The sequence below is a fragment of the Heterodontus francisci genome, chromosome 1 (genome assembly GCF_036365525.1).
Source record: "Heterodontus francisci isolate sHetFra1 chromosome 1, sHetFra1.hap1, whole genome shotgun sequence".
Lineage (NCBI taxonomy): Eukaryota > Metazoa > Chordata > Chondrichthyes > Heterodontiformes > Heterodontidae > Heterodontus > Heterodontus francisci.
In genome coordinates this window covers 160,532,652-160,550,679 of record NC_090371.1, presented here as the reverse complement: position 1 = coordinate 160,550,679, position 18,028 = coordinate 160,532,652, and the positions used below count along the sequence as shown (strand labels likewise).

The window sequence follows — 18,028 nt, the reverse complement described above, 5'->3', positions numbered from 1 at the left end:
GCAGACGTCTTTAAAGCGGAGACATGGACGGCTGGTGGGTCTGATACCAGTGGCGAGCTCGCTGTACAATGTGTCTTTGGGGATCCTGCCATCTTCCATGCGGCTCACATGGCCAAGCCATCTCAAGCGCCGCTGACTCAGTAGTGTGTATAAGCTGGGGGTGTTGGCCGCTTCAAGGACTTCTGTGTTGGAGATATAGTCCTGCCACCTGATGCCAAGTATTCTCCGAAGGCAGCGAAGATGGAATGAATTGAGACGTCGCTCTTGGCTGGCATACGTTGTCCAGGCCTCGCTGCCGTAGAGCAAGGTACTGAGGACACAGGCCTGATACACTCGGACTTTTGTGTTCCGTGTCAGTGCGCCATTTTCCCATACTCTCTTGGCCAGTCCGGACATAGCAGTGGAAGCCTTACCCATGCGCTTGTTGATTTCTGCATCTAGAGACAGGTTACTGGTGATAATTGAGCCTAGGTAGGTGAACTCTTGAACCACTTCCAGAGCGTGGTCGCCAATATTGATGGATGGAGCATTTCTGACGTCCTGCCCCATGATGTTCGTTTTCTTGAGGCTGATGGTTAGGCCAAATTCATTGCAGGCAGCCGCAAACCTGTCGATGAGACTCTGCAGGCACTCTTCAGTGTGAGATGTTAAAGCAGCATCGTCAGCAAAGAGGAGTTCTCTGATGAGGACTTTCCGTACTTTGGACTTCGCTCTTAGACGGGCAAGGTTGAACAACCTGCCCCCTGATCTTGTGTGGAGGAAAATTCCTTCTTCAGAGGATTTGAACGCATGTGAAAGCAGCAGGGAGAAGAAAATCCCAAAAAGTGTGGGTGCGAGAACACAGCCCTGTTTCACACCACTCAGGATAGGAAAGGGCTCTGATGAGGAGCCACCATGTTGAATTGTGCCTTTCATATTGTCATGGAATGAGGTGATGATACTTAGTAGCTTTGGTGGACATCCAATCTTTTCTAGTAGTCTGAAGAGACCACGTCTGCTGACGAGGTCAAAGGCTTTGGTGAGATCAATGAAAGCAATGTAGAGGGGCATCTGTTGTTTACGGCATTTCTCCTGTATCTGACCAAGGGAGAACAGCATGTCAATGGTCGATCTCTCTGCACGAAAGCCACACTGTGCCTCAGGGTAGACGCGCTCGGCCAGCTTCTGGAGCCTGTTCAGAGCGACTCGAACAAAGACTTTCCCCACTATGCTGAGCAGGGAGATTCCACGGTAGTTGTTGCAGTCACCGCGGTCACCTTTGTTTTTATAGAGGGTGATGATATTGGCATCGCGCATGTCCTGGGGTACTGCTCCCTCGTCCCAGCACAGGCATAGCAGTTCATGTAGTGCTGAGAGTATAGCAGGCTTGGCACTCTTGATTATTTCAGGGGTAATGCTGTCCTTTCCGCTGGCTAGAGAATCAATGGCATCACTGAGTTCCGATTTGGTTGGCTGTATGTCCAGCTCATCCATGACTGGTAGAGGCTGGGCTGCATTGAGGGCAGTCTCAGTGACAGCATTCTCCCTGGAGTACAGTTCTAGGTAGTGCTCAACCCAGCAGTCCATCTGTTTGCGTTGGTCAGTGATTATGTCCCCCGATTTAGATTTGAGGGGGGCGATCTTCTTGATGGTTGGCCCAAGAGCTCTCTTCATGCCATTATACATTCCTCTGATGTTTCCGGTGTCTGAGGCCAGCTGAATATGACTGCATAGGTGTTGCCAGTAGTCGTTTGCGCAGCGCCTAGCTGTTCTTTGTGCAGTACTTCTGGCTGCTTTAAGTGCAGCGGATGTTAAATCGCTGGGGGCTTTCTTGTAGTTCAACAGTGCAATGCGCTTAGCGGCTATGACAGGTTCCAGCTCTTCATTATGAGATTGAAACCAGTCTGCATTTCTCTTCGCACTTTTGCCGTAGGTGGTCAAAGCTGACTCATAGATGGCGTCTCTGATGTGGGCCCACTTGGTCTCAGCATCCCCTGTGGGAGTGTTTTGAAGGGCTGTTACAAGTGAATTTAGAAATTTTTGTAACAGCTGTGGGTGAGAAATTCTGCTCGTGTTGATGCGCGGGTGGCCCTTCTGCTTGGAATGATGCAACTTCTTTGGTCTGAGTCTAACCTTGCTGCACACCAGGGAGTGGTCGGTGTCGCAGTCCGCACTGTGGAAGCTGCGTGTGATTTGAACACTGTTTAAGGCGGCTCGCCTTGTGACAATGAGGTCTAGCTGGCGCCAACGACGCGATCTTGGGTGCCTCCATGAAACCTGGTGACAGGGTTGAGTGTGAAAGAACGAGTTGGTGATGCAGAGGTTATGATAGGTACACAACTCAAGCAGTCTCTGCCCGTTCTCATTCATCCTTCCAACGCCATAGCGCACAAGGCAGGAGGGCCATGAGTCATGGTCGGCCCCAACCCTGGCATTAAAGTCCCCCAGCAGGAATAGGTGTTCGGTGTTGGGGATGCTGCTAATGATGTTATGGAGGTGCTCGTAGAACTGGTCTTTAGCTTCAGGTGGGGAGCAGAGTGTTGGAGCATAGATGCTGAGTAGGTGTACGGGACCAGAGGTGGTGAGCAGTCGGATGGACAGTATGCGTTCCGAGCCATTTGAGGGAGGCTCTATCATGCTGAGCAAGGAGTTTCTGATGGCGAAGCCCACTCCATGCTGTCTTGGTTCTTCAGGATCCCTGCCCTGCCAGAAGAAGGTGTAGTCTTGCTCTGCTAGAGAGCCACTCGCGGGGAGGCGAGTCTCCTGAAGTGCTGCAATGTCCACATTGAATCTACTGAGCTCGTTGTTAATGATGGCTGTCTTCCGAGAATCGTTGATTTGTGTAAGGTCTTCCGACAGGCCAGGACACATAGTTCTGACGTTCCAGTATCTCTAAACTAAACTAAACTAAACAAACGCAGACTGGGTGACCGCTTTGCGGAATACCTCCGCTCAGTCCGCAAGCAGGACCCTGAGCCTCCGGTTGCTTGCCATTTCAACACTCCCCCCGCTCTCATCTCTATCTTGGGCTTGCTGCAGTGTTCCAGTGAACATCAATGCAAGCTCGAGGAACAGCATCTCATTTACTGATTAGGCACACTACAGCCTGCCGGACTGAACACTGAGTTCAATAATTTCAGAGCATGACGGGCCCCCCATTTTACTTTCATTTTTAGTTATTTTTTTTCTTTTTTACATTTTTTTGTATGTTTATTTTATTACATCTTAGTTTGTTCAGTTTGCTTACTCACTGGTATTTTTCATGTTTGTATTTGCTGCTGTTCAATTTTCAGTCCGTTAACACCCTATCTGTACTAATGCTTTGTCTTTCAACACACCATTAATATATTGTTTGCCTTTGCTCCATGACCTTCTGGTCAGCTATTCTGTGGCCTTGTCCAATCTGCACCTTCTCCTAGTTATCTCTTGCCCCAACCCCGCTTTACTTGCTTATAACCTTTGACATTTCTAATATTTGCCAGTTCTGAAGAAGGGTCAATGACCCGAAACGTTAACTCTGCTTCTCTCTCTCCACAGATGCTGCCAGACCTGCTGAGTATTTCCAGCATTTCTTGTTTTTTTACAACTATTCACTATCCTCTTTTCCAAGGCTTTTTTTGTAAGCAACAAAACAAACTTGAATGCAGATTTTGTTGCCTTTCATGAATACCCATCACTATTCTCTAGAGAGATGTTTACCTTACATCTGGTGAAATAGTTCCGTTTTAGTTTAATTTGTCTTCAGACATTACAATTTAGCCGCTTTGATTTTGTTGTTGAATAAATAAGGTTAATATGGGAACACAATTTCAAGTTAAACTACAATGGACAGCTGGGCTTACTTGGTGGCATGCTGTCTCAGTAAGTCATGAATTCAAGCCCCACCACTGAAACTGAACACAATAGCACGTAATCTCGGCTGATATTTCAATACAGTACTGAGGGAGTGCTTCATTTTGGGGGTGGTATTTTTGGAGATGTTAAAACAAAGCCCGTTTATCTGTTTAGTGATCAAGGTTCTCAATAATGATAAACTCCTGCTCAAGTGCCATTCTAAGTTGTTTAGGCCAGCATTCCTTGTCCAGCCATCCCCAAAATCAGACTAACTGGTCAGTTGCTTTTGTGGGACTCCGTTGTGCACAAATTGGCTGGTGTGTTTGCCTTATCCTGAGGGTGGTTTTAACTGCAGCTGCTTTCTTTTCCAAAGACAAGTTTTGGACTTAGGTCAGACAACACTCATTGAGCTAATGAAGAATTAAGAACTCGAATGAGGTCATTAAAGCAAAAATCTGAATTATCCAAGTGGGAGTAGGTGCTATGGTGGACAGACTGTTAGTTTCCACGGAAGGATGAGCAAGATGGACTGAATGGCCTTTTTCACCTGTATTTGTCTTAGTGAAGCAAAGGATAGGAACTAGCTGAGCATGGGGTGAGAAACCTACTGTAATTATAATTTACAAAAGCACATTGCAGAACAAAGTTCTTAATTTATTTTCCTAGTTAAATATAAAAACATTTTCCTATACAATTTGCTCAAAAAGAAATACATAATAAAAGTATTGACGTATTGGTGAGCTGAACAATATCTAAATAGTATTGATATTTGATTCGTACTAGAGAAATCACATTATCCATTTAAAACTGGTGCCACTCAGGTCCACCTTAAAATTCTCATCATTCCATCTTAGAATCTTGTTCTGACTCACTAAAAGGTAGCCACACTACTCAGCAAAATTTCCAACCATCCTAATACACAACTGCAAAGACTTTCGTAAAGATGGCATTTCTAGACAGCTGAATATGGTAACTAATTTCTTTAGAACATATAGGTTTTCCAAATAATAACTATAACATCCACATATATCTTACCTTAAGCCACAACAGGGGAGAGTAATAAATCTCATTAGGGCCAGAAGAACTCGCAATGGCAGTAGAGTAAAGAGATACAGAAAGGCATCCAGACAGAGAAAGAATCCAAAAAACATCAACTGAAAAGAAAAAGAAAATTTATAAAAACACACAAAATATGTCAAACAAAAACTAACAGTACAAAAATTTGTAGGCATTGGAGGATACAATATAAAGTCTCCAAAATTACACAAATCCATGCAATATGTTCCATTGATACTACACATGTTCCTTTCTGTACTGGTTTTGTGCTGCTGAGGCAATGAAAGCATGTGTAAATTGGAATGTTGATGCTCCATCATTTTTGAAGAAAAAAATTGTTTCAGTAAACTAGACATGATATTTGGGGGAGTGGAGGGAAGGAACAGCGTGAGTCAGATTCATACAATGACTTACTTTGAAATGCAATTACTCATTAAGACAAATATGAAAGTCATTTTGTACAAAGATTCCTTAAACAGCTTTCTCTGACTGGAGTTTACTCTCCACATATTAAGATAAATCTCTCTCTAAAACCGGGTTGGTCACAAGGATGACTGGATTTGACAGAGACTCCCAAATATTATAATTTTCATTCTCCAAGACTTTTGTCCCTGTACATGAATCAAAATTGTGAGGAAACCTTCTGCTTCTTCATAAAGGCAATTTACTTGGTGACCAGCTACATATTGAGAGACAATTGTTCAAATAATGTTCCAATCACTCCAGAATGAGAAAAAGAACAGGGAGTTCAAAAGCTGCATAGCTGGAAAGCTTCAAAAGACAGACAATTACAGTAAAAGGTAGGGAACGGAACAGTTGTGCAAACCCCTCTGTGCTGTCCTCTTACACCCATAGAAATCTAAGCAAGCTGATACACTGGACTCTGCATTTGATCTCCAAACAAGGCAAGAAATCTGAAATTCTGACCTAAGTTTAGGCAAAATAATGACATAAAGCCTAGCCCAATCCACAAGAAATATGACGTAGTATCCATCATGAGTCCCGACTCTACTTGGTATTACTTCACTCTAGGGATTCTTCAGAACATCTTAGATGTGCTGAAAGGGTCATTTGCTGTTAATGATGGCAGTGTCCAAAAAGAGACAGGATAGAATTTAGCCCATTTGGAGATAATGCTTTACTACACACAAGGCATACAATGCTGCAAAGATTAGTGGTAGGCCAGAAGATTGTGAAAATTTTAGAAACCAGCAGAGGATGACTAAACAAAAAAGGGAGGAATTAAAGTACGAGCGTTAAACCAGCAAGAAACATAAAAACAGACAGTATAAGCTTCTACAAATATATGTATATAAAAAATATAATGTTTCAAGTTCCTCCCTTTTGCTTTGTGATTTTCTACTATTCTTGGCGTATTTTTGAGTCTTCTGTGAAGGCTGACACAAAATACTTGCTCAAAATCTCTTCCATTTCCTTGTTTCCCATTATTAATTCCCCAGCCTCATCCCCCAAGGGACCAACACTTAATTTAGCTACTCTCTTCCAAATAAATAAAAATAAAAGACGACACAAAAAAGATGCCAAGAATAGTAGAAAATCACAAAGCAAAAGGGAGGAACATGAAACAAATCACTTTCACTAGAGAAAAGGTATAAGAAAAACTATTGGGACTAAAGGCTGACAAGTCCCCTGGACCTGATGGCCTGCATCCTAGGGTCTTAAAAGAAGTGACTGCAGAGATAGTAGATGCATTGGTTGTAATCTTCGAAAATTCCTTAGATTCTGGAAAGGTCCCAGTGGATTGGAAAACCGTAAATCTAACACCTCTATTCAAGAAGCGAGAGAGACAGAAAGCAGGAAACAACTGGCCAGTTAGCCTAACATCTGTTACTGGGAAAATGCTGGAATCCATGATTAAGGAAGTAGTAGCAGGATATTTAGAAAATCATATTGCAATCAGGCAGAGGCAACGCGGTTTTGTGAAAGGAAATCGTGTTTAACAAATTTATTAGTGTTCTTTGAGGATGTAACAAGCAGGGTAGTTAAAAGGGAACCAGTAGATGTAGTGTATTTGGATTTCCAAAAGGCATTCAATAAGGTGCTACAGAAAAGGTTACTACACAAGAACTCAGTGTTGAGGGCAATATGTTAGCATGGATAAAGGATTGGCTAACTAACAGAAAACAGTCAGGATAAATGGGGCATTTTCAGGTCAGCAAACTATAACTAGTGGAGTGCCACAGGGCTCAGTGCTGGAGCCTCAACTAGTTACAATTTATATTAATGACTTTGATGAAGGGACCTAGTGTATTGTAGCCAAATTTGCAGATGATACAAAGATACGTAAGAAAACAAGTTGTGAGGAGGACAGAGTCTCTCAAAGAGATATAGATAGGTTAAGTGAGTGGGCAAAAATTTGACAGAGAGAGTATAATGTGTGAAAATGTGAGGTTGTCCACGTTAGCAGAAAGAATAGAAAAGCAGATTACTTCCATGGAGAAAGACTGCAGAATGCTGTGGTATCGAGGGTTCTGGGTGTCCTTGTACACGAATCACAAAAAGTTAGCATGCAGGTACAGCAAGTAATTAGGAAGGCAAATGGAATGTTGGCATGTATTGCAAGGGGGATGGAGTACAAAAGTAGGGAAGTCTTGCTACAAGTATACAGGGCATTAGTGAGAACTGTGTACAGTTTTGGTCTCCTTACTTAAGGAGGATGTACTTGCATTGGAAGCAGTTCAGAGAAGGTTCATTGGGCTGATTCCTGGGATGAAGGGGTTGTCTTAACAGGAAAGGTTGAGCAGATTGGGCCTGTACTCATTGGATTTTAGAAAAGAATGAGAGGTGATCTCACTGAAACAAATACACTTCTGAAGGGGCTTGGCAGGGTAGATGCTGAGAGGATGTTCCCCCTTGTGGGGAATCTAGAACTAGGGGGCAGAATTTCAAAGTGGTCTCCCTTTTAAAATGGAGATGAGGAGGAATTTCTTCTCTCAGATGGTTATTAATCTTTGGAATTCTCTTCCCCAGAGAGCAGTGGAGGCTGGGTCATTGAATATATTCAAGGCTGAGTTGGACAGATTTTTGATCTACAAGGGAGTCAAGAGTTATGGGGGGCAGGCAGGAAAGTGGAGTTAAGGCCACAATCAGATCAGCCATGATCTTACTGAATGGCAGAGCTGGCTCGAAGGGCCAAATGGCCTACTCCTGCACCTATTTCTCATGTTCTTATATGTTTAAGATTCAATTGCTAACCTGTCACTGAAAAAAGCAAGATCCTGAAGGTGAATTTCCTCCAAGCTTTTCCCATTCCGCTGCTGTAACAGAGGCAGTTTGCTTATAAATTAAAGCAGTGAGAGAGGGAGAAGCCCAGAGGAAAATTATCCCTTAGCAGCCAACAATAGAACTGCCTTCCTCCATCAGAAATACTTAATTTAGGAATATGGAAGAAGCTATCATGAAAGAGGCAAAACTACTCCAATTCCTTTGTTTCAATATTATATCTGAATGCATGGAAGATTACTGAACAACTTTTAATTTTTTTTTTAAAGTTATAACCACTTTTCATAACATCGAATTGTGGATTTTTCACAGCACAAAAAACATTGCTCATTTTAAACACTTGCAAGTAACATCTGTATACATATCACAAAATTAGAATGAATTGTTCTTAGCATGCATTTATTAAAATATTTTAAAAAGTGATTGGGATTAATCTACTGGGGTAAGAGAATAATGTGTAATTACTGTTGCACAACACTGGTATTTTAGATATGCTCCATAATACCTCCACCGCTGATTTTCACTGTACAGTGAAGCATGTCATTGTCAACCAACTATCCAAATGGCACAGCACCCTCAACAGAGCACCTGAGGCCAGGACAAGCAACCGTGTGTCTCCTTAATGAATCAGACTGAGGAATCATTAAATGAGCAAGCAGTGTGTCCAAACCAGGAAGTGTCAATTCAAATATTAGATTCAATGACAAGTCAGGTACAGAAAATGAAGGAGAGATACTGAATTAAGAAAATGGGATAAAGGAGACAGAAAGAAAAACAATGTTTTTTTTAAAAAGCTCCAACAATTAAAATACATTTGAATGGTAAATCAGATGGTGAGATACCCTGACCACACAGCTTTTGGAGGAAGGCATCTTGGACAGCAACTTCCTGATTACAGTGATTAACTGTGCATGTGTGATTGTCAGAAGCTGCTGTCCAATTTTCACATAAATAACAGTGGTTGCTGTTTGTCTCACTGTAATTTTTAATGCAAAATCCAGGCTATTGGCTCGTCTTAACATTGGTTTCAAGTGATACTTGCTCCCTCTAGTGGGCAAGATATTTCATGGACACTTACAATTAATACTGGAAACAAATTAGATAACGCTATTCATAGCGAAGAAATCAACAGCAAAGGACTATTTCAGATAAGGTATTCTTCTAACGTGCACAATTCCATGTATCATATATTAATGCTTTAAAACTCTTCACTTTCATAATCAGTGCACATAATTTACGAGCAAAATCCTGAAACTCTGAAGCAAACTGATTTTATTTTAAATTTTGTAAGCATGTCCTCATGGGCAGCTCATCACACAAATCACAGGGCGACACAGTGGCGCAGTGGTTAGCACCGCAGCCTCACAGCTCCAGCGACCCGGGTTCAATTCCGGGTACTGCCTGTGTGGAGTTTGCAAGTTCTCCCTGTGTCTGCGTGGGTTTTCTCCAGGTGCTCCGGTTTCCTCCCACAAGCCAAAAGACTTGCAGGTTGGTAGGTAAATTGGCCATTATAAATTGCCCCTAGTATAGGTAGGTGGTAGGGAAATATATAGGGACAGGTGGGGATGTGGTAGGAATATGGGATTAGTGTAGGATTAGTATAAATGGGTGGTTGATGGTCGTCACAGACTCGGTGGGCCGAAGGGCCTGTTTCAGTGCTGTATCTCTAAACAAATATATGACCAAAATCAATCTTTACCCCTACCGACAAATGTAGTTCACTGTATATCTGAATTACTTTCTTGGTCATTTATTTCCCCTCTCCCATGTGTCTAGGCTTCTCTGTTCCACACAATCTCTTGCTTTCACCCTCTCTACACTGCTCCCTCCTGCCCCTCCCTTGCTCACTTCTCTCTCCCTCTACTGGGAAAAGGACTGGGAGCAGTCCTATTTAACACCAAACCAAATGTCTCACCTCATATCCTCTCTATCACAAAGACTGGCTACATCCAGAGCTGTGCAAAGAGCTTGGTGAAGACAGAGTTGGGTGAATCTATAACAAACTTAGTGAGTGGGAATTCAGCTTGGAATGGAGGTGCTAACTACTTTAAACCAAGTGGCAACGGTAAATATAATAAACAGTAATTAATTAGATCTCATGGGGTAAGAGAGAAATGAACTAAATAGAGGATACAAACATTAAAGGGATCTGAATTGCATGAAATAAAAATTAAGACTCCCAAAGGGTGTGTTGTCTATCTGGTGCCAGTGGAATGCAAATCTCAATGTTGCTGGAAAGGAATTTGAAAAGAGAGGAGGAAGATCCAGATATCGCGGCCCATATTGAACATGAAGATATCGTATTCAAAAGTAGAAACAAATGCAGAGAGCACTAGGAGGGACAGTTAGAAATAACAGAATTAGGTGAGATAATTGAAAATACAAAAGGAGGTCTAAGTTGGATATGGATCGCATGTGTGTAAATGCATGAAGTGTGGTTAATAATGTCAAGGAGCTGCAGGGACAAATAGCTACGTGGGAATATGACGTAGTGTCCAGAACGGAAACATGGCTCAAAATAAAAGGGAGGATTAGCTGCTTAATATTCCTGGTTATAAGGTAACCAGGAAAGATAGGGAGGCGGAGGGGAAGGAAGAGGGGAAGCAGTTCAGATTAAGAAAAATGTTACAAAGCTGGGGAGTGGGCGGAGGTGACGGGGGGTGCGGGCGGAGGTGTCGATAAAGGTTTCTTCACACCCGCCCTTCACCCCCTCCCAAATAGTGGTAAGGAAATAGAGGAGTAGATTTGCAAATAAGTTACTGAGGGGAATGAACTTATAGAGCAGTGATAATGGGAAACTTTAACTACTGCAAAATGGAACAGGACTGTGATTGTATTTGGGACATTGAGGGGAAGGAATTTCTGAAACATGTTCAGGAGAATTTTCTCAATAAGTATGTTCTCGATCCAATGTGGAAGGAGGCATTGTTGGGTCTGGTCCTGGGGAATGAAGTGGGCAAAGTGGAGTATGTCACAATTGGGGAGCAATAGCGCTCACAGTATCATAAGGTTGAGATTAGTTATAGAGAAGGACAAGGAGCAATCTGGAATAGAAACATTTAACTGGAGGAAGGCTAATTTCAGGAAATTGAAGAGGGATCTGGGCCAGGTAAATTGGAGTCATAGATTGTGAGGCAAAAGTGTAATGGAGCAATGGACAGCCTTTGAGGAAGAGAAGGCTTGGGTACAGTCTTGGTATCTTCCCACAAGGAGGAAAGGGAGGGCAACAAAGCCAGAAGCACCCTGATGAAGGTGTTAGAGAGTAGGATGAAGCAGAAAAAGGCACTCATGATGGATGTCAGCTTGACATCCAAGGGAGAACCAGACTGAATATAAAAAGTACAGACAACAAGTGAAAAAGAAAATAAGAGGGGCAAAGAGATATAACAAAGATAAGCACCTATAGATGGGCAGTTAACAAAAGAAAATTCAAAGGTCTTCTATAGGCATAGTAAAAGGGCTGTCAGAAGAGCACTGAGGCTATTAGGAACTAAAATTATGGAGGTAGAAGACATGCAAAGGTACCAAATGAGTGCTTTGCACTGGTGTATAGCAAAGAAGAAGACTTTGCCAAAGCTATAGTAAATGAAGAGGTTGCCAGGTTACTGGATGAGATAAAAAGAGATCACAAGGCAGCACTAGGAAAGCCACCAGCACTTAAAGTAAATAAGTCAGTCGGTCTGGATGGGATGCATCCTAGGTTTCTGAGGCGGGTAAGGGTAGATATTGCAGAGATGCTGGCTACAATCTTCCAATCTGCAATAGATACGGGGCAATGCCAAAGGACTGACAAGTTGCAAATGTTACACCCTTGCCCAAAAACAGAAGGAGGATAAATCTAGCAATTACAGGCCAGTCAGTTTAATATTGGTAGTGGCGAAGCTTTTAGAAACAATAATCCAGCAGAAAATTAACAGCCATTTGGACAAGCATGGACTAATGAAGGATAGCCAGGCTGGAATTGTTAAGGGAAAATCATGTGCGACTAACTTCAATGAGTTTTTTGATGACCGGGGTGGCGTGGCGGGAGAAAGAGACAGAGAGAGAGAACAACAGAGAAATAGGGAGAACCACCCCCCCACCCCACCATGAGCCCTCAACCAATACCCCCTACTCATGTATAGATAGCTAACACTTCTCCATTGAGCTACCCATGCAAATTTGGTCACTATTACACACCACACCCTTAGCTTCCTACTTTTCTTCAGTCCCTCAGGAACAAGGATGACTTCTTCCACTCCAGGGCTGTGGGTCCTTAAGTGACTGAATAGTCCATTTCTGGATCTGCACACTCTGCCACAGGTGGGGCAGGTGATGTTTGATGAGGCGACTGGATGGGATGCTCTAATTTCCGAATGCTCCTTCTGCTGTTTGCGTTTGGTCGATGCCTGGGCATGTCAACATTGTTCGAACTGGCTGGCACCTTCGTGGATGCTTCTTCTCCATTTTGGAGGATCTCGGGCAAGAGATTTCAACAAATCAGTAGAGACTGCAAATTTCTTTCAAGAGGCTTTAAGGACATCCTTGTAGCACTTCCTCTGCCCTCCTGGTAACCTCTTGCCAAGACAAAGCTCGGAGTAGAAAGCTCGTTTTGGGAGTCTTGAGTCAGGCATGCGGACAATATGGCCCACCCAACGTAACATAGAAACACAGAAAATAGGAGTATCCGCCATTCATTATGATCATGGCTGATCATCAAACTCAGTAGCCTGTTCCCGCTTTCGCCCCATACCCTTTGATCCCTTTTGCCCCAAGAGCTATATCTAACTCCTTCTTGAAAACATACAATGTTTTGGCCTCAACTGCTTTCTGTGGTAGCGAATTCCACAGGCTCACTTCTGTCTGGGTGAAGAAATTTCCCCTCATCTCAGTCCTGAAAGGTTTACCCCATATCCTTAGACTATGACCCCTGGTTCTGGACTCCCCACCATCGGGAACATCCTTCCTGCATCTACCCTGTCAAGTCCAGTTAGAATTTTATAGCTTCTGAGATCCCCCCTCACTCTTCTGAACTCCAGCGAATATAATCCTAACCTATTCAATCTCTCCTCATACATCAGTCCCACCATCCCAAGAATCAGTCTGGTAAACCTTCGCTGCACTCCCTCTATAGCAAGAACATCCTTCCTCAGATAAGGAGACCAAAACTGCACACAATATTCCAGGTGTGGCCTCACCAAGGCCCTGTATAATTGCAGCAAGACATCCCTGCTCCTGTACTCGAATCCTCTCGCTATGAAGGCCAACATACCATTTGCCTTTTTTACCGCCTGTTACACCGGCATGCTTACCTTCAGCATCTGGTGTACGAGAACACCCAGGTCTCGCTGCATATTCCCCTCTCTCAGTTTATAGCCGTTCAGATAATAATCTGCCTTCCTGATTTTGCTACCAAAGTGGATAACCTCACATTTATCCACATTATACTGCGTCTGCCATGCATTAGCCCACTCACTCAACTTGTCCAAATCACCCTGAAGCCTCTCTGCATCCTCCTCACAACTCACCCTCCCATCCAGTTTTGTCTCATCTACAAATCTGGAGATATTACATTTAGTTCCCTCATCTAAATCATTAATGTATATTGTGAATAGCTGGGGTCCTAGCACCGATCCCTGCTGTACCCGACCAGTCAGTGCCTGCCATTCGGAAAAAGACCCACTTATCCCTACTCTTTGTTTCCTCTCTGCCAACCAATTTTCTATCCATCGCAATCCACTACCCCCAATCCCATGCGCTTTAATTTTACATGCTAATCTCTGATGTGGGACTTTGTCGAAAGCCTTCTGAAAGTCCAAATAAACCACATCCACTGGCTCCCCCTCAACAACTCTACTAGTTACATTCTTGAAGAATTCTAGTAGATTTGTCAAGCATGATTTCCCTTTTGTAAATCCATGCTGACTCTGCCTGATTCTACCACTGTTCTCTAAGTGCTCTGCTATAAAATCTTTGATAATGGACTCCAGAATTTTCCCCACTAATGACGTCAGGCTGACTGGTCTATAATTCCCTGCTTTCTCTCTACCTCCCTTTTTAAATAGTGGGGTTACATTAGCTACCCTCCAATCTGTAGGAACTGTTCCAGAGTCTATACAATCTTGGAAGATGACCACCAATGCTAGGGCCACTTCCTTAAGTACTCTGGGATGCATACCATCAGGGCCTGGGGATTTATCGGCCTTCAATCCCATCAATTTCCCCAACACCATTTCTCTACTAATACTGATTTCTTTCAGCTCTCACTAAGCCCTGTGTTCCCCAGCATTTCTGGTATGATATTTGTGTCCTCCTTTGTGAAGAGAGAACCAAAGTATGCATTTAGTTGGTCAGCCATTTCTTTATTCCCCATAATAAATTCCCCTGTTTCTGACTAAGGGACCTACATTTGTCTTCACCAATCTTCTTCTCTTCACATACCTACAGAAACTTTTACAGTCAGTTTTTATGTTCCCCGCAAGCTTGCTTTCGTACTCTATTTTCCCCTTCTTAATCAATCCTTTGGTCCTCCTTTGCTGAATTCTAAACTGCTCCCAATCCTCAGGTCTGTTTTTTTCCCTGGCAAATTTATATGCCTCTTCCTTGGATCTAATGCTATCTCTAATTTCCCTTGTAAGCCATGGTTTGGCTACCTTTCCCGTTTATCCATGACCAGTGTCTCGATACTGGGAGTGCTGGCCTGAGAGAGGACACTGATATTGGAGCACCTGTCTTACCATTGAATTTGCAGGATCTGGCGGAGGCACTGCTGGTGAGATCTCTCTAGGGCTTTGAGATGTCTGCTGTGCAGTATCCATGTTTCGGACGCATACAGAAGGGCAGGCAACAAACCATGAGCTCTGTGCCAGATTTAAGGTCTTTGTTGTCAAACACTCCTTTCCTCAGACGACCGAAGGCTGTGCTGGCAAACTGGAGGGGATGCTGAGTTTCGTCGATGTCTGCCCTTGCTGAGAGGAGGCTCCCAAGCTATGAGAAGTGATCCACATTGTCCAGTAGTTCACTGTGGATCTTGATAGTCAGGGGGCAGTGCTGCGCTGCAGGAGCAGGCTGGTAGAGGACCTCTGTCTTCCAGATGTTCAGCATGCTACCATAAGAACATAAGAAATAGGAGCAGGAGTAGGCCATTCAGCCCCTCAAGCCTGCCCCACCATTCAATAAGATCATGGCTGATCTGTCCCAGGCCTCAACCTCTCTTTCAGGCCTGCTCTGCCTAACCCTCGACTTCCCGAGATTTCAAAAATCTATCTACCTCCTCCTTAAATATATTTAGTGGCCTAGCCTCCACAACTCTCTGAGGCAGAGAATTCCAGAGATTCACCACTCTGAGAGAAGAAATTCCTTCACATCTCAGTTTGAAAATATGTGCCTCCTTATTCTGTAGCTATGTCCCCTAGTTCGAGATTCCCCCACTGGTGGAAACATCTTCTCAACATCTATCCGTCGAGCCCCATTAAAATCTTATACGTTTCTATAAGATCATCTCTCATTCTTCTAAACTCCAATGAATAAAGGCCTAACCTGTTTAGCTGTTCTTGATAAGATAGCCCCTTCATCCCAGGAATCAGCCTAGTGAACTTTTTCTGAACTGCCTCCAATACCCTTCTTTAAATACGGGGACCAAAACTGTACACAGTACTCCAGGTGTGGCCTCACCAACACCCTGTACAGTTGTAACAGGACTTCCCTATTTTTAAACTCTAACCCCCTAGCAATAAATGCCAAAATTCCATTTGCCTTCCTAAATTACTTGCTGCACCTGCATGCTAACCTTTTGTGTTTCATGCACAAGAACACCCAGATCCCTCTGTACTGCTGTATTTTGTAGTCTTTCTCCATTTAAATAATAATCTGCCTTTTTATTCTTCCTACCAAAGTGGATTACCTCACACCTTCCCACATTGAACAACATCTGGCAAATTTTTGCCCACTCACTTAACCGATCTATATCCCTTTGCAGATTCTTTGTGTCCTCATCACAACATGCCTTCCCACCTATTTTTGTATCACCAGCAAATCTGGAAACACTACACTCTGTCCCTTCCTCTAAGTCATTAACGTAGATAGTAAATAGCTGAGGCCCTAGGACCGATCCTTGTGGCACCCCACTAGTTTCAGGTTGGAAAGCCGTAAAAGACCCACTGATCCCAACTCTCTGCCTTCTGTGTGTTAGCCAAACCTCAATCCATGCCAACACATTACCCCCAATAGCCCGAGCTCCTATTTTATGCAAGAACCTTTTATGTGTCACCTTATCGAACGCCTTCTTAAAATCCAAATACACAATCTACTGGTTCTCCTTTATCCACTCTGCTTGTTATATCCTCAAAGAACTCTAACAAATTTGTCAAACATGATTTCCCTTTCATGAAACCACGTTGACTCTGTTTGATTGCATTATGTCTTTCTAAATGTCCTGCTATTTCTTCCTTAATAATGCACTCCAGCATTTTCCCAATGACTGATGTTGAGCTAACTGGTCTATAGTTTCCTGCTTTCTGTCTCCCTCCTTTCCTGAATAGGGATGTCACATTAGTGGTTTCCCAATCCACTGGTACCCTACCGGAATCCAATGAGTTTTGGTATATTGTGATCAATGCCTCCACTATCTCAGCACCACTTCTTTTAAAATCCTTGGGTGCAGGCCATCAGATCCTGGCGACTTGTCTGCCTTTAGTCCCATCAGTTTGTCCAGCACCTTTTCCCTCATGATAGAGATTGTTGAAAGTTCCTCTCTCCCATTTACACCTTGTTCATCTATTATTGTTGGGATGTTTATAGTATCTTCCACCGTGAACACTGATGCAAAATATTGGTTTAAATTATCTGCCATTTCCCTGTTCCCTGTTATTAATTCCCCCAGTCTCATCCTCTAAGGGTCCCACACTTACTTTAGCTACTCTCTTCCTTTTAATATACCCGTACAAGCTCTTACTGTTCGTTTTTATATTTCTTGCCAATTTACTCTCAATCAACTTTCTCCCTCTTTATTAGTTTTTTTAGCCATCCGCTGCTATTTTCTAAAAACTTCCCAATCCTCTGGCCTACCACTCGTTTTCACCGCATTGTACGCCTTTGCTTTTGATTTGAAACTCTCCTTAACTTCCTTTGTTATCCACGGGTGGTTCATCGTTATCTTCGAGTCCTTCCTTCTGACTGGAATAAATGTTTTTTGAGTGTTATGAAACATCTGCTTAAAAGTCTGCCACTGCTCATCTCCTGACTTCCCCTGTAGTCTATCTTCCCAGCCCGCATTAGACAACTCTTTTTTCATACCTCTATAATTGCCCTTGTTTAAGTTGAAGACACTGGTTTGAGACCCGAGTTGCTCACCCTCAAATTGAATTTGAAATTCTACCATGTTATGATCGTTTCCCCCCAAAGGATCCTTAACAACGAGATCTCTTATTAATCCTACCTCATTACACAATACCAAATCTAAAATAGCCTGTTCCCTGGTAGGTTCTGCAACATATTGCTCTAAGTAACAATCCCTGAGGCACTCTCCAAATTCATCTTCCATGCTACCTTTACCAATTTGATTTGTCCAGTCTATATGCACATTAAAATCTCCCATGCTAATTGCAGTCTCCTTCTTACACACCTCCATTATTTCCTGGTTAATATCTTGTCCTACAGAGAGGCAACTCTTTGGGGGCCTATAGACCACTCCCACCCATGATTTCTTTCCCTTGCTATTCCTTATTTCCACCCAAACTGATTCTACATCACTATCTATTACACCTTTATCATTACTCAACTGCACTGATCCCTTCCTTTAATAGCAAAGCTATCCCACTGCCTTTTCCTTTCTGCCTATTCTTCTGGAACGTTGAATATCCTTGAACGTTTAGATTCCAGTCCTGGTCATACTGCAACCACATCTCAGTGATAGAAATAAATGAATATGATTTGATAG

The 18,028-nt window shown here is 43.0% G+C and overlaps 1 protein-coding gene across 2 annotated transcripts in view; it reads right to left on the bottom strand.

Annotated features, from left to right (window-relative positions):
• The window catches only part of LOC137373080 (transmembrane anterior posterior transformation protein 1-like), a 189,203-nt gene that overhangs the window by 148,770 nt on the left and 22,405 nt on the right, over positions 1–18,028 (bottom strand). For both annotated transcript variants that reach the window (XM_068037933.1, XM_068037943.1), the window contains exon 3: positions 4,849–4,967. In XM_068037933.1, the coding sequence (XP_067894034.1) occupies positions 4,849–4,967 (119 nt within the window). The remainder of the gene's footprint in view (positions 1–4,848; positions 4,968–18,028) is intronic.